We start from the raw sequence: 21,514 nt of genomic DNA on the forward strand, positions 1-21,514 counted from the left end.
GAAAAACATGGTTAAGGCTGTTGCCTAGCATGCATGTGGCCCTGGCTGCGAAGCGCAGCACATGATAACAGAAAATCAAAATAAACAAAGAAGCTGGTTTACCTTATAAAAAAATGTGGACAGGCACAGTAGCACACGCTTATAACCTAGCACACAGGAGGCTGAGGCAGAAGTGCTGAGTCCTAGGTCAGCCTGGGCTACATAATGAAACTACGAAAAGAAAGAGAAAAAGGGGAGACCACCACCACCAACGGAGGGCCCACCGTGACAAAAACTAACGAATACACGGATAAGAAAGAAACTAAAAGTTCAAGCCAGAGTGCATCCTGCCACAGTCTCCCCAGGTCTTCCTGGACTAGCCGTGTGCCCCGTGAGCACCTGGGGTCCACATCTTCACAACTCACGGACTTCGGTATTCCGTCTTCCGGTCGTACTTGCTGTTCCCGTCTCATCTCTGCCCAGTTTGGCTGCAGGTGTCTTATCGGTGCCCACCACTTCAATCTGCTGCTGAGTGACAGGCCTCAGCGGCAAAAGTCAAAGTTCAAAGGAATGAGGGACCACAGTAATAGCGTTTAATGTCAGAAATGTTTATTTTCTAAAAGATCACACAAAAGTTGGTGAAGGGAGAAGGTCGACTGTCTTACATGAAATCCGGGCTAAGGGCAGAGCTGCCGAAAGAAACGGTGGCTGGAGCGAACCGCAGGGACACTGGGAGTGGAGATGGCGGCCCAGGTCTGCACAGCGACACACACCCACGCAACCCACAGGGCTGCTGCCCTGCTCACTCCGTCTCTGGGAGGAGGAGCAGGAGCTCACTCTTTAGACATGTTCTTGATGGTCTTGTGCTCCTTCATGGCTCTCTCCCAGTCACTGCCATTGAATTCCTCAGTGACCACACTCCGGACAGTGCCTTCATCAAGGCAGTGGGGGGCGATTCCTAGGGGCAAGTGAACAGAGAGGGTTCCCAGGGTGTGTAAGACCAGAGAATGAGACAGGCCTCACTTGCGAGCACCTTTATCCCACATGTGAGCTATCTGAGGGGTGGGTTCTCTTGCCACCTCCACTTAGGAGGCTGTGTGGCCAGCTCATGTACTAAGAACGGTCTAGCTCGGCCTATGCCTTCAGCATTCTGGCTTATGGTCCTTACCTGCCACGTGAAGGTCAGATAGCCTGAATGCAGGTCAGCCAATGCTGGGCAGCATTCAAAGCCTGAGGCCTGGGACACAGCTCAGTGGTAGAACACTTGTCTAGCGAATATATAAGGCCCTAAGGTCAATTCCCAGTACAGGGAGTGGGGGTGGGGCTGAATGTAGAAAGGATTGAAAAGGTTCAGGCCTGGTCCAATTCTCAGGCCTTTCCTGGGTTTAGATAGATGCAGAATTAAATACTTCTCAATTTACACAGGACTTTAAAACTATTAAAACCCTTTCCTGAGCAGGCATAGTGGTACATGCTTTAATCTTATTAATCAGGTAGCAGAAGCAAGAGGCCTGTCAGGAGGCTAGCCTGGACTACACACAGGAAAACAGGATCTCAAAACCAAACCCAACAAAAACCCCTTTCCTGTTTCAAGGTAACCAGGACCTGTCAGACCAGGGAGCAGCAGAAGCAGCAGCTGCTGAAGACTCGGGGTAGAGAGACTGGCATGCTGTCCTGCCTTCTCCTCTACGGGCCAGGAGACAGGCACAGGCACAGCACAGCTGCATCCGCAGCTCCAGCAGCTACTACCCAGGGACATGTCAGCCTCATTTCACTCTGTCTACGGCTGGTTGTATCCAGCCCACCCTCAGATCAAGCAGGGCCTGAAAAGGGCTCCGGAGGCCCCTCTTGCTTCTTTTATGAAGTATATATTTATTTCTTTACAGTGCATTATGTCTGTGGACCGTGTGTGTGTGTGTGTGTGTGTGTGTGTGTGTGTTGTGTGTGTTGTTGTTGTGTGTGGTGTGGAAAAACAAAGAGACGAGATTACAGACAGTTAGGAGCCATCTTCTGGTGCTGGGAACCAAACGCAGGTCCTCTGCAAGATCAGCCAGTGATCTTAACCACTGAGCTGACTCCAGCTCCCCCATCTTTTGAGACAGGGTGTCTAGCCTAGACTTACCACAAACTAGCTATGTAGCTGAAACTGACCTTGAACTTTTGGTAACTCTGTCTTCACCTCTCAGTGCTGGGAGCGCAGGTGTGCACCACCACACCTGGTTTTCTTCTTTGTTTGTTTGGTTTTGGGTTTTTGAGACAGGGTTTCTCTGTGTTACAGCCCTGGCTGTCCTGGAACTCACTTTGTAGACCAGGCTGGAACTCACAGAGATCGATCCATCTGCCTCTGCCTCCCGAGTGCTGGGATCAAAGGTATGCACCACTACACCTGGCCCTTTTTTCTTTTTTGAACAAACCAAATTAATTTTTTTTATTATCTATCTGGTTAGGGACAAGGTGAAGATCCTGCATGCCAGGCAAGTGCTCACTACCACCGAGCTACAGCTATAGCCCTGAATTCTGTTTTCAAATAGTATCAGCAAGAGCCATCATCCTGGGTCTTCTCTCCCTTTACAGCGTCATTACTCCAGTGGCCTCCTCTGAACCTAAGGCCCATTTCCCACCCATTTTTTTTTTTATTATTATTTATGTATTTAATGTGTATAGGTGTTTAGACTGTATATACCACATGCATACAGTGCCCACAGAGACCAGAGGAAGATGCCAGATCCCCAAGACTGGAGTTACAAATAGATTGAGAGTAGGAATCGAACCCCGGGCCTCTGGAAGAGCAGCCAGTATTCTTAACCACTGAGCCATCTCTCCAGCCTCCCCTCACCTATCTTCTCTCTCTACCTTGTATGGTCTCCCCACAGCCCTCCAGTACCAGGGAATAAGAACCACCTACAGATGGACTCTGAAACACTTGACTGGATGCCCAGACACGTGACCAGAACCCACCAGAGGAGCCCTGTTCTTCTGACACACGCCAGGGCCCACCTGTCCAACCAGCACTCAAACCCCCAAGCACCCCAGGCCCCTCGGGCCCACAGACGCTTCCTTCACTCACCAAAGCCTCCAGGGTTGGAACGCGGAGTGTAGAAGCTCTGGACCCCGCATCTCTTGCAGAAGGTGTGCTGGGCTTTGTGTGTGTTGAACGTGTATGTGGTTATGCTCTCGGCGCCCTGGAGAACAGACACAAGCGGACGAGGAGATCATTTAATGCTACTAAAAGTCAATCTTTTGAAAGGATTGGTGGCGGTGCCCTTTTGTCGAGTTCTCTGGGTTGTGGAGATGGCTCCCGTTTCCTAGAAAAGCTTTAAAGCTTCTTGACAACAGGGACCCATCTGGATTCCCCAGACACAGTTCACTCTGGAGCCCGACAGTCTACAGATCCTCCTATACCAACTGTACATGAACGACCCAACCTCGAGTTGATGTACACCCAAACAGAATACCCTCTAAGAGTCCGAGGGACAGCTGCCTGCTTCCCAGTGCCGCTCACCTGAGGGACTGGCTCTCCATGTCTCCAAAAAGCATTGCTCAAGATCTTAAGGACACTACTGACTATACTTGAATTATTTATAAAGGAAAAACTAGGAAAAAACTCTTGGCCACATGTCATAAACAAAGGGTTAGTTTTCTTTTTTCTTTTCTTCTTTTTTTTGTTTTGTTTTGTTTTTTGTTTTTTGTTTTTTCAGACAGGGTTTCTCTGTGTTATAGCTCTGGCTGTCCTGGAACTCACTCTGTAGACCAGTCTGGCCTCGAACTCATAGAGCTCCACCTGCCTCTGTCTCCCAAGAGCTGGGATTAAAAGCATGTGTCACCACCACCACCTGGCTAAGGGTTAGTTTTCTTAATGGACAATATAAATGAAAAATGGGCAAAGAATATGAATGGGCAGTTGAGAGATAAAAAGAACATATGGAATGATGTTTACATTGATGACCTACAACAAGATACTTCCCAGTACTTGGTGAGAAAGATTTAAAAAATCACAAATGTGAGGCCGGAGAGATGGCTCAGCAGCTAGAGCATACAGTGCTTTTGCAGAGGACCTGAGAGTTCTGTTGCCATTGCCAGTATTAGGTGGCTCAAAACTGCCTATAACTCCTGCTCCACAGAGCCAGTGCTTTTCCCTCCACAGGTACCTGCAATCATGTGCACATGCACACATGCACAGATATATGCACATATACATAATTAAAACTCACTGATCTAACAACCTCTTCCGGCCTCCATGGGCACTGGCATGTACATGTGCCTGTACATATGCATATGTACATGGCATGTACATATGCAGACATACACAAACACATAAAAATATAAATAAATCTTTGTGTTTAAAATCACAATGGTAGAGGCTGGAGGGATGGCTCAGCATTTGGGAGTACTGGCTGCTCTTCCAGAGGACCCAGCACCCACATGGCAGCTCATGGCTGGCTGTGGCTCCAGTTCCAGGGGATCTGACACCCTCACAGACATATATGCAGGCAAAACACCAATGCACATGAAATGAAAATAAATAAAGCATTTTTTTAAAAAAAAAATCACAACGGGCCAGTTGGTAGTGGCACATGCCTTTAATCCCATCACTCAGGCAGATCTCTGTGAGTTCGAGTTCCAGGACAGGCTACAAAGCTACAGAGAAACCCTGTCTCGAGGAAAAAAAAAAAAAAAAAAAAGCTGGGGGGGAGGGGGTGCGTGGCGGCAGCAGTTAAGAGCACTGTCAGCTCTTCCAGAGATCTGAGTTCAATTCCCAGCAACCACATGGTGGCTCAAAGCCATCTATAATGGGATCTGATGCCCTTTTCTGGCATTCAGGTGGGTGTACATGCAGAGAGAGCACCATATACATAAAAATAAATAAATAAATAAACAATAAATAAATAAAATTAAAACAAATCCTAATGGTGGTTAACATGACATTGAAAAGCAGACACAGAAATAGACATTCTGCCAGTGATGGTGATGCATGCCTGTAATCCTAGCACTTGGGAGGTAGAATCCTGGCATCTAGACAGAAGGATCAGAGATTCAACATCACCCCAAGCTAGCTCAAGGCCAGCTGGGGCTGCATGAGACCATGTCTCAAAAAAAAAAAAAAAAAAAAAAAAAAAAAAAAAAAAAATCATAGCAATGAGGGGCTAGCTGGAGAAATGGGTTGGCAGTTAAGAGCACTTCTTGCTCTTTCAGAGGACTGGAGTATGGGTTTCAGCACCCATGGGCAGCTCATAACCACCTGTAAGTCCAGTTGCAGGGCATTTGAGAAATTCTTCTAGCCTCCACAGGCACTGGCATGCCCATGTGCCTACAAATAATGGAGACACACATACATACACATAAAGAAACATAAAATAAAGAGTGCTTGCCAATACTAAGCACTAACAATCTCCAAGTTTCCAAAGTGAAATACACAAGACGTAAAACATGGGTTGTAGGCCCATGGATTCAACCAGCATGACAAAGATGGAGGGGTTAACTGTTTACTAGAATTTTTTAAAAAATATATATCCTTGTATGTTTTCCATGCATATAAATTGTTCAAGAGGATCTAAAAACAGTTGTTCTCAAAGAGCAGAAACTCGGTGGCTGAAGAGTAGGGCGTTACTGAGCTGGAGAGATGGCTCAGGGGCTAAGAGAGCCTCAGCCTGCTGCCCAATCATGAGGGCCAGAATTCATATCCTAGCACATATATGGACACCTCACAGTGTCCTATAACTCCCACTCTAAGGGATCCAGTCTTTTTCTCTGTGGGCTTCTGTATACGTGCACAGTCATGTAGACATATAAATGCAGATACACACAAACTCACACATACATTAAAAAAATAAATTTTACATTTTTTTTTAAGCTGGGTAGTGGTGGCACACACCTTTAATCTCAGCACTTGAGAGGCAAAGGCAGGCGGATCCCTGCGAGTTTGAGGCCAGCCTGGGCTACAGAGGGAGTTCCAGGACAGCCAAGACTACACAGAGAAACTCTGTCTTGAAAAACAAAACAAAGCCGGGCGGTGGTGGCACAGGCCTTTAATCCCAGCACTCGGGAGGCAGAGGCAGGTGGATCTATCTCTGTGAGTTCGAGGCCAGCCTGGGCTACAGAGGGAGTTCCAGAAAGGCGCCAAAGCTACATAAAGAAACCGTCTCGAAGAAAAAAAAAAGTTTTAAACATTTATTTATTTCTATCTTATGTGCAATGTTGTTTGGCCTGCATGTATGTCTGTGTGAGGATGTTGGATCCTGAGGGTGTCAGACTTACAGACATTTGTAAGCTGCCACGTGGGTGCTGGGAATAAATTGAACCTGGGTCCTCTGGAAAGCAATCAGTGCTCTTAACTGCTGAGCCATCTCTCCAGGCCCATACATTTAAAAAAAATGTAAAGATTTATCTATTGTATTTCACGTATATGAGTGTTTCGACTGTGTATGTGTATGTGTGTGTGTGTGTGTGTGTGTGTGTGTGTGTGCGCGTGCGCGCGCGCGTGCACCTAGTGTGTGTCTGGTTCCATGAAGGTAAGAAGAGGGCATCAGACCTTGGGGCTGGAGTTATAGATGGCTGTCAATCAGCATGTGGGTGCCAGGAATTGAATCCAGGTTCTCTGGAAGAGTAACAAGTGCTCTTAACCTCTGAGCTCTCTCCAAGCCCCTGAAAATGTTTTATCTTTTTTTTAAGATTTATTTTTAATTATGTGTATGTGTTTGTTGATACTCTTGGAAGCCAGAGACACTGGGTCATGGGACTCAAATTCAGGTCCTCTGCAAAAGCAGTACAGACTCTTAACCACTGAGTTAATTCCAGCCTTGATCTAAACATGTTTCCAACAGTGGTGGCTGCAACTTCTTATTAGTACACATTTCACATTTCTCCCACACTTCCTCACAGGCCACTGATTGCCATCTACCACGAGCTTCCTAAGGTTTTTGTTTGTTTGTTTTAATTGGAGCTACATGTGCACACACAGAACTTCCTGTAAAAATAGCTCCAAGCTTCTTACTCATAACCTGGTACATCAGAACCACCAGGCTCAGCAAGACCCTCGACACCTTACCTGATCTCATCTATTACTACGTCACCCAGTGATACCCAGATCCTCTTCATCTACGCACCCACCAACTGGATCCCATGTGCCCTACCTGTCATCATCAAAATCTGCCACATGGAACCCGGTATAGTGGTGCATGCCGTTAGTCCCGGCACTTGGGAGGCAGAGGCAGGCATGAGGCCAGCCTGGTTTACAGGGAGTTCCAGGACAGCCATAGCTACATTGTGAGACTCTTGTTTAGGAAAAAAAATTCCACATGGGTCATTCCTTGACTTCTTAACACCAATGACAAATCCAATGACTGTGTCGTTTTCTTTCTTTCCTTTTTAAAGCAGGTCTAGAATTGAACCTTGAGCGCCATGCACACGAGGCAAGCACTCGCTAGTGAGCTACAGCCCCAAATGGCCACCTTTGTGATAAATTTTATTTACCATCATTTTGTGAGTATGTATGATTGTGGTAGTGGGGGAACATGCACGCCATGGCCCATGTGTGGCCAAAAGACAACTTCAGTGGTCCTTTATCTCCTTTCATTTCCAGATGGGCTTCTGGAATCAAACTCAGTCACCAAGCTTGCACTGTTGGCCCACAACCATTCTTTTGACCACTGAAATCCTTCTGAACATGGCTGTCCACAGCATTCCATTGTGAAGCATTTGCCACTGAATACACCGCATTCTGTGTTTATTTCCTCTATGACCTACATCCTCTTCTGTTCATGTACTGAAAAATATTCACAGGCCTGAACTGTCCTCAGCCTTCTCTTTGCCCTGGATACCTTTACACAGCTGACTTCTGGTGCTGCAGAGACCTAACGACAAATGTGCCCAACTCCCAGGTCCCTGGCCCCATCTCTGCTGTGTCCAGACTTGTAGATCCAGCTCCCAACTGGCCAACAGGAAGACTGTGAACAAATCGAGGGAGGACGTGTGCCCTAGAGCACCAGGAAGCATATGTAGAAGCCTTGTAAAGACATGGGCCACAGAGCACCAGGAAGTGTGGAAAGGCCAAGGGAAGAAGTGTGCCACAGAGCACCAGGAAGTGTGGAAAGGCCAAGGGAAGAAGTGTGCCACAGAGCACCAGGAAAGATGTGGACAAGACTATCGACGAAGAAAACAGAGACCCAATTCCCCACCCAGGCTGCATCTATCGGTATCTTCAGGAGCTGCCTGTTGCAGGATCTTAGGAACGAGGTTGAGGACAGACTGCATGTTAGTGCACTTCTGCCCTACAGGCCAGATGAAGGGTCCCTGTGTTCTTTACCCACAGACACCCATACCACACCTTCTGTGATGAGGACAGAGGTATAGACAAAGGTATAGGGACAAAGACAGAGACAAAGGAAAGGATACAAAGTAGAGGTCTATCTGTTCTCTCACTGCCTTATTTATGGTTCTACTGCTGTGAGGAGACAGCATGACCAAGGCAGCTTATTAAAGGAAGCATTGCATTGAGGGCTTTCAGGAGCTTCAGTGGGTGAGTCCTTGCTCTTCATGGTGAGGAGCTTGTGGGCAGGCAGGCATGATGCTGGAACAATAACTGAGGGCTTAGAGCTGATCCACAATCAGCTAACAGAAAGCGAGAGACTGGACCTGGTGTGGGCTTTGAAACCTCAAAGTTCACCCCCAGTGACATACCTCTTCCAACAAGGCCTGTGTTGGAAATGTTTATAGCAACTTGACACAAGCTAGGGTCATCGGAGAGGAGGGAACCTCAATTGAGAAAAAGCCTCCATAAGATCACTGTAGGCAAGCCAGGAGGGCATTTTCTTAATTAGTGATTGATAGGTGAGGGCCAAGCCCATCGTGGGTGGAGTCACTCCTGGGCTGTTTTATAAGAAAGCAGGCTGAGCAAGCCAGTAAGTAGCACCCCTCATGGCCTCTGCATCAGCTCCTGTCTCCAGGTTCCTGATCTGTTTGAATTCCTGTTCTGACTTCCTTCAGTATTGAACAGTGGTGATATGGAAGTGTAAGTCAAATAAACCCTTTCCTCCCCAAGGTGCTTTGGTCATGGTGTTTCATCACAGCAATAGCAACCCTAAAACAAGGCCATACCTTCTAATCTTTCTTAGACAGTCTACCAATTAGGGACTATGCATTCAAATACGTGAGCTGATGAGGACCATTCTCATTCAAACCCTGTTCCAGATAATCAAGAATCTGAGGAGGGACTACTTACCACCATAGATAGACCCCCCAAGGAAGAGGGAAGGAGGTAAGATGGGAAGGAACCCTGGCCTCCCACATTGGAGATTAAATTGCAGAGACTTGGTAGACTGGAGAGATTGCTTAGCAATTAAGAGCACTTAATGCTCCTGCAGAGGACCTGAGTTCAATTCCCAGCACCCATAGGGTGGCTCATAACTATCATAACTTCAGCTCCAGGGGATTCAACAGGCACACATGTGATGCATATACATGCTGGCAGACAAAACATCCAGACACATAAAAATAATTTTTTCGAGACAAGGTCTCTCTCTATAGGCTTGGCTGTTCTGGAGCTTCCTATGTAGATAGACCAAGGCAGCCTCAAACTCACAGGGATCCTCCTGTCTCTGCCTCCTGAATGCTGAGTTTAAAGATGTGCACCATCACACCTGGCCATAAATCTTAAGAAAAAAACCCATTGACTTGAAAAAACTAAGACTACAAAGCTACAGAGAGAAACCCTGTCTTGAAAAACCAAAAAAAGGGAAAAGAAAAGACACACACACGGCCATCTACTCAGTCTTTCCTCCTAGAAGCCCACTGAGAGCCCACTTGGCACTAAACCCCACCAGGCCAGGAACTGGCTCAGCATGGCGACAGGTAGGACCGGCCTTGGACACAACCTACAGTCTCATAGTAAAGGAGAGGAATGTCTACCAGATTTTTGCACAGGCTCACAGTCTATGAGACTGCAAGGGGAAGGGGAGAAAGGAAGACAGAATCAAAGCTCAGCCCCACCCCACACTATCTAGAATCTGCTAAAAAGACATCTTAACAATCTCTGCTCCAGCCTCACCCTCCCGTTCCAGACCCCACCCCTCAGAAAGCCCAAAGGTCAGCTCCTCCCCTAGAGATGCTCAGAACCACACCTACAGGGTATTTAAGACACGTCTCCAACCTGCACGGATTTCTCTCCTGCTTTCTTCCCCAGAAACACCTGGTCGTGCATTGCTCAGATAAAACCCGGACTTTTAATTTGGCCTGATCTGATCTATTGCATTGGTGGAGAAACACAGTATCGGGGTACAGAAACTTTTCAATCTTACAAAATTTGTATTTTTCTTCCCAGAGATTTTGTTTCTAAGAGAACTAATTCTAAAGAAAAATTGCCAAAGATTTATTTATACACAGGGAAATTCATCATAATGTTGTTTATAATTCAAGGAGTGAAATGAGGGTTAGAGAGATGACTTAAAAGTTAAGAGAGCGTTGGGGGATGGTGGCACAGGCCTTTAATCCCGGCACTACAGAGGCAGAGGCAGGCGGATCTCTGTGAGTTCGAGGCCAGCCTGGTCTACAGAGAGAGTTCCAGGACAGGCTCCAAAGCTATACAGAGAAACCCTGTCTTGAAAAATCAAACAAACGAAACAGTTAAAAGCACTGGCTGCTCTTGCAGAGGACCCAGGTTTGATTTCCAGCACTCACACAGTGGCTCACAACCCTCTGTAACTCCATTCCGGGGATCTACCACCCTCGTTTGGTCTCTGAGGACACTGCATTCATGTAGTGCACAGATGTACATGCAGGCAAAACCCACACACATAAAATAATACAGTTTTTAAATGGACTCAAGCCAGGAATGCACCACTGCAAATTCAAGAGTCATGGGATAAGTCAGCCAAGAAAACTGGCTGGGGAGGGAGGGAGATGGTCTGTACAAGTCCACAGTGATGAAATTAAACGTAAAAACAGTTGGGGATGTAGCTCAGTGGTATAGGACTGGCCTTGGCTCAACTCTCACACTGAATAAAAAGAAAAGAAAAAACTGCGGGTTTTTTTTTTCCACTAGGAAATGATAAAGTAGTTTATAGACAGAATAGGGTTTTTTTGTTTGTTTGTTTGTTTGTTTTTGTCTTTTGAGACAGGGTTTCTCTGTGTAGCCCTAGCTGTCCTGAAACTCACTCTGGAGACCAAGCTAGCCACAAACTCACAGAGATCTGCCTACCTCTGCCTCCCAAGGGCTAGGATTAAAGGTGTATGTCACCACACCTGGACAAAACAGTTATACACTCCCCCAGAACACCTTTTATTTACTTATTTTTTTGAGACAGGATATAGCTAACATTGCTCAAATTGGCCCCACCCACAAAGGACTGGGTCCTCTGCATCAGTCACTAATTAAGAAAATGCCCAGGGCTGGAGAGATGGCTCAGAGGTTAAGAGCATTGATTGCTCTTCCAGAGGTCCTGAGTTCAATTCCCAGCACCCACATGGTGGCTCACAGTCATCTATAATGAGATCTGGTGCCCTCTTCTGGCATGCAAGGATACATGGAGGCAGAATGTTGTATACATAATAAATAAATAAATAAATCTTAAAAAAAAAAAAAAAAAAAGATTATCTAATACCTTAAAAAGAAAAAGAAAAAGAAAATGCCCTACAGGTCTGCCTATAGCCTGATCTTACTAAGACATTTTCTCAATTGAGGGTCCCTTCTCTCCAGTAACTCTAGCTTGTATGAAGTTAACATAAGCCTAGCCAGCCATTGGCTTATATAATATTTTGATAAAAAAAAATATGACAATCATGGTAGTATGCACTTAGTTGTAGGTACTTAGGAGGCTGGAGCAGGAGGGCCTCTTAAGGCTAGAAGCCCAGGAGGCAGTCTGGGCCACAGAGCAAGATCCCATACTTAAAATAAATAAATAATAAAGGTGAGATGACTCCGTGGGTAAGGGGTTCCCATGCAAACCTGGTGACCTGAGGACTTACATGGCAGAAGGAGAAAACTTAGTCTTGTGTGTTGTCCTCTGACCTCCACAGGTACACTATGGCATGTGTGCCTACAGACATACATATAGTATTAAATAAAATAAAATGTAGGGGCTGGAGAGAGAGCTAGCTCAGCTGCTGTTCTCACAGAGAACCCGAGTTCAGTTCCTTGCACCACGTGGAGGCTTACAGCCATCCTTAACTCCAATTCCAGGGGATCTTATGCCCTCTTCTGGCCTCCACAGGTACCAGACACTTATAAGGTACACATATATACATGCAGGCAAAATATTCACACCTATAAAATAATAAAAATTTTAAAACTGGACTCAAGCCAGGAATTCACTACTAAAATATAATTTAAAAGCAACTATATATATTTTTTGTTTGTTGAGACTCACTATGTAACTTTGGCAGTCCTGGAACTCACTATGTAGACCAACCTGGCTTCAAACTCAGAGATGCATCATCTATCTCTGCCTCCTGAATGCTGGGATTAAAAGTGTGCACCACCAGCTGTAACAACATATTTAGATGTATTTATCTCTATAATAATACAGTGTACAAATGGCCAGAAATATAGATCAGTCAGGAGAGTGTTTGCCTAGGATGCACGAAGCTAGGTTCAAACCCTAGCAAGTGTATAAGCTGGGCATGGTGGCTGGGCATGGTGGCACACATCTGTAATTCCAGTGCTCAGATAAGAACAAGAGGATCAGGAATTCAAGGGCAGCCTAGGATACATGAGACTCAATCAGAGAGAGAATATAATGTATAAAGATGTGTGTCAAAAAATAGTAGTGATTACTTTTGAATGATTTTATTTTTCTTATAATTTTTCAAAAGTAGTACAGGTTATTCAGATAATTTTTCAGTTTTCAAAATGATTTTTCCCCCTGGAGCTGAGGACCGAACCCAGGGCCTTGTACTTGCTAGGCAAGCGCTCTACCACTGAGCTAAATCCCCAACCCTCAAAATGATTTTAATTGATTTTCTGAATCTGAAAATATTTCTACAGTAATATTGAATCTGCTTTCCAAAACAAAGGGAAGACATGCCCATGACCCCAGCCCTCAAGGAGGCAGAAACACGAGGATCGGGAGTTCAAGGCCAGCCTGGCTGTCTCAAAACAAACAATTTATCAACTCAAAAAGTAAATAACTGGGGACTAGTGAGAAGGCTCAACAGGTAGCCTTCTCTTACCACAGGAGCCTGGCGACTTGAGTGTGACCCTAGAGACCCTGTAAGGTGGAAGGAGAAAGCCAGTTCCACAGAGCTGTCTTTTGGCCTCCACATGTGTGCTGTGCCATGTGCCTACCCCACTAACAAAAGATTTAAAGGAAAAACAGCTAAGCCATTTAAAGTACACCTGGGGGCTAGGGACAGAGCTCAGTGGCAAAGCATTTGCCTACCATAACCGAGGTCCTGAGTTCAATCCCCAGTACCTACCAAAAAGAAAGAAGAAAGACATGAACTTGAATGGAAAGTAATCAGAAACTAGGAATAATGTACACCTCTGTGATCCCAGGACTCAGGAGGCTTAGGTAAGAGGATCGTTAAGTTTGAGGCTGGCCTAGGCTACACAGTGAGACTCCACCTAAGAAAAAAAGGATCTCAAAGCCCTTAAAAGGTCCTACTAAGCTCTCTGCCCCTCAGCTGTACAGCAAGCAGGCTAAAAAGATGGGGTAGGGGGTCCTGGGTCCTTACATATGGGCTCTACCCGCTCTGACCCTGCTTGTAAGTACTAACCTTCAGGAGTTTGAAGCGAGAAGCTGGAACAATGAAGTGTCTGTTCTGCTTCTTCTTGCAAATGCTACAGCTAGAGAGAGAGCAAAGGCCAGATTATGAGTTACCATCTGCATTGTCCATCGGCCCAAGCAGCCCAGCCCAATGCCTGCAGAACCAGCTGACCTCAAACGGGACACCCTTCTCAGCACCATCCAGGGAAGGGAAACTTAGGCAGCTGGACAGGCCACCTGGAGCCTCTGCTCTTCGTGGCCGTGAAGCCTGCTGGTGACAGAGCCAGCAGGGGAGACCACACAGCATTCAGCAATCCTGGACCTCATTTTCTGCTGCCCCCCCTCCCGGCCCTGAAGAGAAACAGTGGACTTAAAAGACACTCAGAAAATGAATTCAGACATTTCTATATGTTCATGCCTCTTTAGATGGGCACACCAGAGCCAAGGAAAGAACCGTAGGCTTTCCCCGTCTCCACATAAGAAAACCAAGCTCTAAGAGTTTTACCCAGAAATACCAAACCGGAAACTGAGTCAAAATCTGCTCTTTTCAACTCACCATTTTTGTCTGTTTTTATTTCTCTACCCTAGGGATAGTGAGGTATCATACATACTAAGCAGGCATTCTACTACTAAAGCACACCTCAAGCCCTTCAATTCACGTTTTTGTTTTTTTCTTTTTAAATTTAACTTTGAGGCTAGAGATGGCTCAGTGGTTAAGAGCACTGACTGTTCTTTCAGAGAACCCTGGTTGGGTTCCCAGTATCCACCTGGTGGCTCACAGTTCCAGGGTACCAAACACCTCTTCTGACCCCTGGGGCATGTGGTGAACAGACATCCATGCAGGCAAAACACCCACAAGCATAAAATAGGTTTTTTTTCCGTTTTTTTTTTTTAGTTTTAACTTTATTTTATTCTTTGAGACAGAGGGGCATGTTAAAAATTTGTCTTTATTTTATTTTTTGAGACAGGGCCTCATGTATCCCCAGGCTGGCTTCACACTTGCTAAAGAGTTGAAGATGGCTTTCAGCTTCTTTGTTTGCTTGCTTACTTTTTATTTTGAGAGCAGAGTCTCATGGACACTAACACCATGCAGCTGGGGACAACCTTTAACTTCTGATCCTCCTGTCTCTACCTCCCCCAGGACAACAGGCATGTGAAATCATGCCCAGTTTATGCAGAAGTGGGGATCAGATCCAGATGAGCTTTGCACATGCTGGGCAAACACCCTACTAAATGGGCCGCATCCCCAGCCCTAGTTCACCTTTTAAAACACTCTGTTTTAGTATAGGATTCTCCAAGAAATTATGCCATAATGTTTCTTTCCAAATCTGGATTCTATTAGTGGCCTAGCCAGTTCTCCACTTGAGGAATTCCATAGTATTGATTATTCACATGAAATTCAGGTACCGTTAGAGGTAAAGGACTGGACCCTCTTGAGTAATTAGGTACATGCCAACAGCTGGTCCAGAAGGCAGACCCTGTTGTTCTCACTCTATTATTATGCCAGGGAAGGTGTTTAAGAAGGCCTGCCATTGATCCAGGTGGTATCATGGACCTCATGCCAAGAACAGAGAGAGAGCCAGTACATGAAAAGCTTGTGGCCGGGCGTTGGTGGCACATGCCTTTAATCCCAGCACTCAGAAGGCAGAGCCAGGCGGATCTTTGTGAGTTCGAGGCCAGCCTGGTCTACAGAGCGAGAGCCAGGACAGGCACCAAAACTACACTGAGAAACCCTGTCTCAAAAACCAAAAAAAAAAAAAAAAAAGAAAAGGAAAAGAAAAGAAAAAGAAAAAGAAGAGAAAAAAGAAAGTAAAAAGCTTCTAGGTGTACTTATATACTCTCCACCTGATTACTTTCATCTAGCTTCTCAGATAGACTCCTAAGAAGATTCTGCTCAAGATAGGATTCCCAGCATCCCAGTAAAGAATTAGGGCCAGCCTGATCCACTTCCTGCTCATCACCCCTAAATCAGTGGTATCAGCTGGAGAGCCTATAAGCCACAGCTCTGAAAGCCCTGCTTTGTCACCTGGACTGTATCGTGGGGCTCTGTGGTACACACACACATAGGCACAGTCTCCCACACGGACAAACTATAGGTGTTACTCTGACTAACTCAGAATGCTTAGCCGTCCCCTACCTTAAAAAAAAAAATAAATAAATCACACCAGGTGGTAGTGGCCTATACCTTTAATCCCAGCACTCAGGAGGCAGAGGCAGGTGGATCTCAGAGTTTGAGGCTAGCCTGGTCTACACAGTGAGTTCCAGGACAGCTAGGACTACACATAGAAACCCTGTCTCCAAAAAGCTAACTAACTAACCAGACTAGTGAGCTGGCTTGGCAAGTAATGGTACCCACACCTGCCTGATGGCCAGATGATCCCACGACCAAGGAGAGAACTGACATCCACAAGCTGGTCCTCTGACCTCCACACATGCTAAAGGTATATAACATAGAATACCTTTTAAAACTGTCCCTGAAAATTCCCAGTCAGACACCCAAGCGGGAAGAGCAGAACAATGAACCTTTATGTGCCCAGTACCTGATATAACACTTATCAGCTCGTGGCCGACACTGTTTCCTCTACACCCTGACTCCCCAGGCGGATCTGAAACACAGCCTTTTGCTCCTCAAGTCTTCTAAGCCAATGTGGAAAGCTAAACATACTCACTTGCAGTCGAAGATGTGTAAGTCTGCCGAAGCCCAAACTTCGAAACGGACCGCTCCACAGTGGCAGCCTCCCGTGTGCTTCACCAGGCCCTGGTACTCACTAAACGGAATAAAAACTAGAGCATAAGAACTTCCAACAGGCAGGCGGGGGCCTTGTGGCCTGGCTCCTGACTTTTTGTGCTCGAAAGAAAGCCAGGCTGGGACAACCAGCAGGTACATTTCATAAAAGAGGTTCAGTTATTTTCCGCTGTGAACGGTCTTGAATTTTATAAGACTGTAAAATAAAACATTCCCAGAAGTCAGTAAATATGAAGACAGAGGAGAAGCCTAGCTCTCCCCCACCCAAACATTTTTATTTACATGTCAACTGTTTAGTGAAAAAAAAAATATATATATTATTTATAAGCTAAGTACCAAGAAGAGTCTTCACCAACCTTAAGCAACCACCAAGCAAACTGGCCAAATATTTAATTTTGGTTGTAATGAAGACAGTAAAGTGGCTATGAAAAAGCAAGACAGGTTGCCCAGTTGGGTCTACTGACTCAGAAATGCTTTCTGGGGAGATAACAAAGGCTTTCATAACTCTGGGATAACAAAGGCTTTCATAATTCCGTTCATGTTCCTCTTGTACTTCTCAGGTACATGACTTTTTACACAACTCTATACAGCTGGGGCCAGCCTCTAAATGAATATTATGACTCAATGAACATCCTGAAGCTCCTCCCCCAAAAGACTAGACATTCTTGCCACTAATAAATGAGAGAACATTTCACGTGAACAATGAAGGAAAAACCGCTCACTGCAGCCTTACTTTGCCATCTGATTAATGGCAAGACCGAATCCTCCCTCAGGTTCCTCTAACAGTTAACATCTCAATTTCTTCTTCCCTAGACAATGTTTAGTGTAAAAACAAAGCAAAACAAAAAACCCCCACCCCGCAAACGTGATTATATTTAGTAACAGAATGAGAAGCCCCTGTGATCATCCCACCAAGAGAGATTCCATATTTGCTATACATTCCTCCAAACCTTTTTCTATGCAATATTTGAACAAAATTGTTAGTGTATATAACATACACTTTCTTGGCACAAAAAAGTTAGCTTAGAGGACATGAAAGTAACTGTAAGCAGCATACAGTATGCTAATCTGGAGAGCAAAACATCTTTTCGTGCCAATATTTTTACTATCTTTTCCTAGATCATTATCTGCTTGTTTTCGGGGGGGGAAAATATTAACTCAAATTTTTGGCTTTGTGCGTCTAAGGATTGGGGCTTTTTTGTTTCATTTTGAGACAGGGTGTCATGCAGCTTAGGCTGGTCTCAAATTAATTATGTAGACAAGGATGACCTTGAACTTCCAGATCTTCCTGCCTCCAGCTTCCAAGCACTGGGTTTACAGACACGGACCACATTACTCTGGCTTGTTTCTGTTTTCCTTTCTTTCTTTCTCTCTTTCTTCTGAGAAAGGATGTTTCTGTAGCCCAGGTTGGCCCTTAAATCGTTGTACCCCTCCACCTCTGCCTCCTAAAAACTAGGATTACAGGCATGTGCTACTGTGCCTAGCCCCACGGACCTTTATAGAGAGTATCTCTTAGACCTCCCAGTAGCTAGTACACAACAGGTACTCAACAAATGTTATTTTTAATTTTTTAAGTTTTGATTGGTTTTTGTTTTAAGTTAATATTTTATAGTATTCAATTATAGCCCAGGGGGATTAAAACTAAAAAGCAAGGCACAAAGGCACAAAGAAAGCTAAATAAATAGTCCGTTTCTGAGAGGATGCACCAACACCAAGAGAACTTTTTCTGGAACAAAGACAAAAGAACATCTTGATGTTTATTTTAAAAAGTAGCTCAGATTTTTAAGTAATTGTTCCGTTAATATCAGTTTTGTCTTTTATTGTTCTTTTTCAGTTCGTCTGGGAGTGAGAACCTCTAGGACTAGGGCATTCAGTATTTCTCTGTAGCACAATGGTTAAATGAGGAGGGGGTTCACATCCCGTTTAGTAAAGAGGAGACAGTTCTGGCCGGCGTAGTTACCAGCTTTTTTTCCCAGTAAAGGACCCCTGAGATGCTCCCTGGGCCATCTAAGAAGCTGGAAGCACTTTAGGAGCAGAGATGGATGAGAAGAAAGTAAAGCCTGCCACCCGGGACCCCAGGTGAGAGCACAAAGCCTGGGCTTCTCATTGCTCCTGCACGCGTCGGTCCAGGACAACGCTTTGCGCGCGCTTCCCTCCGGGATCAATAACCCGCACCCTCCCTCCCGAGGACTGCCCGGAACAACTGGCCTTCGCTCCCTTAGGCCCCTAAAATCTCCACTTCGACCTTTTCTCCCGCCCACCCCCCGAAAGCACGTGCAAACACGGGGAAAATGGTCTTGGTGGCGGGGAACCCGTGGGATGTCTGTCCTTTTCACCCGGAGAGGCCCTCCCGCGCATGCAGCCGGACACAGTCCTGAGCGGCCAGCCGGGGCAGCGGGCGCCTGGCCCCCGGCTCCGCACTCAGCCTCGGGTCCCGCCGCCGGTGCGCACTCGGCAGGTGCTGGCCCGCCGCCCCCGCCACACTCACAAGGTGTCCAGCAGCAGCTTGGCGGCGCCCTCGAAGCTGAGCCGTTGCCGCTTCTGGAACGTCTCCCAGCGCTCCCGCTGCTCCCCCAGGTCGAGCGCAGACACCGAGGCGGCGGGGGTGCCCGCCGGCGGCGGCTCCTCGGCGGCCGCCTCCTGGGCCCGCGGCGGCGGCTTGGGCCGCGGCTTTGCCGACGGCTGCGAACCGGCCGCCCCGCCCCCGCCCCCGGCCTTAGCCTTGCCCGCCGCGCGCCGCGCGCGGCTTTCGCCGCGGGCCAGGCCCCCGGAGGCACCGGAGCGCCGCTTCTCCCGCGGCTCGGTCGCCGCCACCACGCTCCGCGTCCGCCGCATGTCTCCCTCAGCCCGGCGCACAGGCCTCTCCGCTCTGCGCGTCCCCGCCGGCTGATGCGCGTCCCCGCCTGTGACAACCTGAAGGCCCCGGGGGTGGTGCGCAGCGCTCCGGGACACGCGAGCTCGGGCCCCGGCTTCTGCGGCCTGCCCGCCACGGGAGACCCTGGGCCGCGTGGTCTAGTGCCGAGGAGGATCTAACAGGACCGCGCCTCCACCTGCGCTTGCAGGTAATCGTGCCCGTTTGATCTGCGAAGGCGCTTTGGTCTCCACGGTCGCCAGGACCTTCCACCCTACATTCGGGACCTGGAGAGGCCTAAGGTCAGGTCTCGATGCCTGGCCACATCAGAGCTGCCAAGCTTGGGCGACTTGGGCTCCAAGGTGGTGGTGACACTCCCAACGTTGGAGAAGCCATGTGCCTAATAGGAGCTAACGTATGGAAATGGTCTGGCACTTGCTAGTTGAAGCATAAATGACAGCTGGAATCGTTTGATTAATGGTCAACAGACATTTTGGGTTTTATTTTTTTAATTTTTTGCAGAACTGGGAATAGGTCCTATTGTGCGAACACTTCACACTGCGCCACATTCCCAGGCCCGGATTTTGTTTTCAATTTTAAGTAAATGAATAGATCCAGGATTATGTTGTTTGTATGCTTTTGCAGAATACGATACTGAAGTTTAAAGAAAAAAAATCACAAGAACACCTCCCACCCCCGGCATCCCAGATAGTCTCCAAACCCTCTCAGTTGCTCACACTTTCAAACATTTTCTTACTCATTTTCTTGCATTTTTCCTTTTCAACTTTCCTGTTTGTTAATTCATACGTTTATTATAATGTATAATCCATTTATTTTCAGTCTTCGTGAGACTGAAAATATTGATTATAGATTTTTCCCAAGTATAGCTTTATCTATTTATAAATCTTCATGAAGTTTTAACACAAAGTCCTCACTCCTTAAAACTTCCTAGATACACAATTTGTTTTGCTCTTTCCTTTGCGTTATAGTTTGCATAAAATGCTCATATCTTAAATGTACAGATTTGCACCCACCGATTCAGATGTGGCACATCCTAGCACACTAGAATATCTCGAAAAAGAAAACAAGTGGGGTTGGAGAGATGGCTCGGAGGTTAAGCACGCTGGTGGCTCTTCCAGGGGTCCTGATTTCCAGTAACCACATGGTGGCTCACAACCATCTGTAATAAAATCTGGTGCCCTCTTCTGGTGTGTAGGTATATAAGCAGGCAGAACAATGTATACATAATAAATAAATCTTTAAAAAATACAAAAACAAAAAAAACAAAACAGAAATGACCCCTATTTTGACTTTTATCACCATTTCTAACTTGTGCCAATTGGGGGTAAAGCTAGTTGTGGAGGGGGGAGGCTGTCCCCACATTTTACAAGGTTACCTATGAGGAGGAGAGAGGCATAAGGAATTAGTAGATAGAAAGATAGAGGAAATGAGATAGACAGAAACACAGGATAGCTCGAGGGACCTGGATCAAAATCCACCGGCCCCTTCTGTCTCTTCTAAAGGACTTTTTAAAGGAATACCAAGGGGTGGGGCAAAAGACCTCCCCCTTGCTAGATCAAAGCACACTGCACATCCAAGTGCAGATCCTTCCAAACACCTGGTAACCATGCACATGGTCAATCCATCCCCTAATGCAGCCCTGCTGGGTAAAGCAAGTTCAGATCTCACTAGGAAACCTCTGTGGGCTCCCACAGCTAGTATTTACATTAACGTTGGTATCTAGATCTTTTTGTAGACTAATTTCTCTTCCAAATATTCGATGTGGAATTTCTGGTTCATACGTTAAGACTGTGTTGTGATAAGAGTCTTATAATGTAGTCAATGCTCCCTTTAACTCACAAGCCTCCTGCCTCCACCTCACAAATTCTAGGATTACAGGCATGTGCCACCACACCTAGTGAGCACCATCCTTTTAAAGGAATTACTAAGCAATTTTTAGCCTGGCTAGAAAGCATTATATTCTACCACCACTGTATGAGGATTGTGGTTGTTCCACACCTCACAAAACTTGACACTGTTGATCTGGTGGTGAGGTGGTGACATCACTTTCTATTGTTTTATATTTCTTTCTCCTGCAGTGTTGTGGAATAGAATATTTGTTTAAATATGCAAAGATGTGTTACATTTGTGTTGCAGAATAATTGTTTAACTATGTAAGATGTGTTGCTTTTGTTTATGCTGCATTTATTTAATTATGTAAAGATGTGTGACTGTTTTACC

General features: G+C 46.1%; 1 protein-coding gene across 1 annotated transcript; it reads right to left on the minus strand.

Moving 5' to 3' along the window:
- Positions 1-566: 566 nt before the first annotated feature.
- Positions 567-19,673, minus strand: Cenpv (centromere protein V). Its single transcript, XM_028857070.2, has 5 exons — positions 18,911-19,673; positions 16,346-16,444; positions 13,687-13,756; positions 3,047-3,161; positions 567-937 (listed from the first exon to the last, which is right to left on the minus strand). The coding sequence occupies exons 1-5, from the start codon at positions 19,255-19,257 to the stop codon at positions 813-815; spliced, it is 756 nt and encodes a 251-aa protein (XP_028712903.1). The 5' UTR covers positions 19,258-19,673; the 3' UTR covers positions 567-812.
- Between the last annotated feature and the right edge of the window lie 1,841 nt (positions 19,674-21,514).

This window comes from Peromyscus leucopus, chromosome 8b (assembly GCF_004664715.2).
Source record: "Peromyscus leucopus breed LL Stock chromosome 8b, UCI_PerLeu_2.1, whole genome shotgun sequence".
In the NCBI taxonomy this organism is placed as follows: Eukaryota; Metazoa; Chordata; class Mammalia; order Rodentia; family Cricetidae; genus Peromyscus; species Peromyscus leucopus.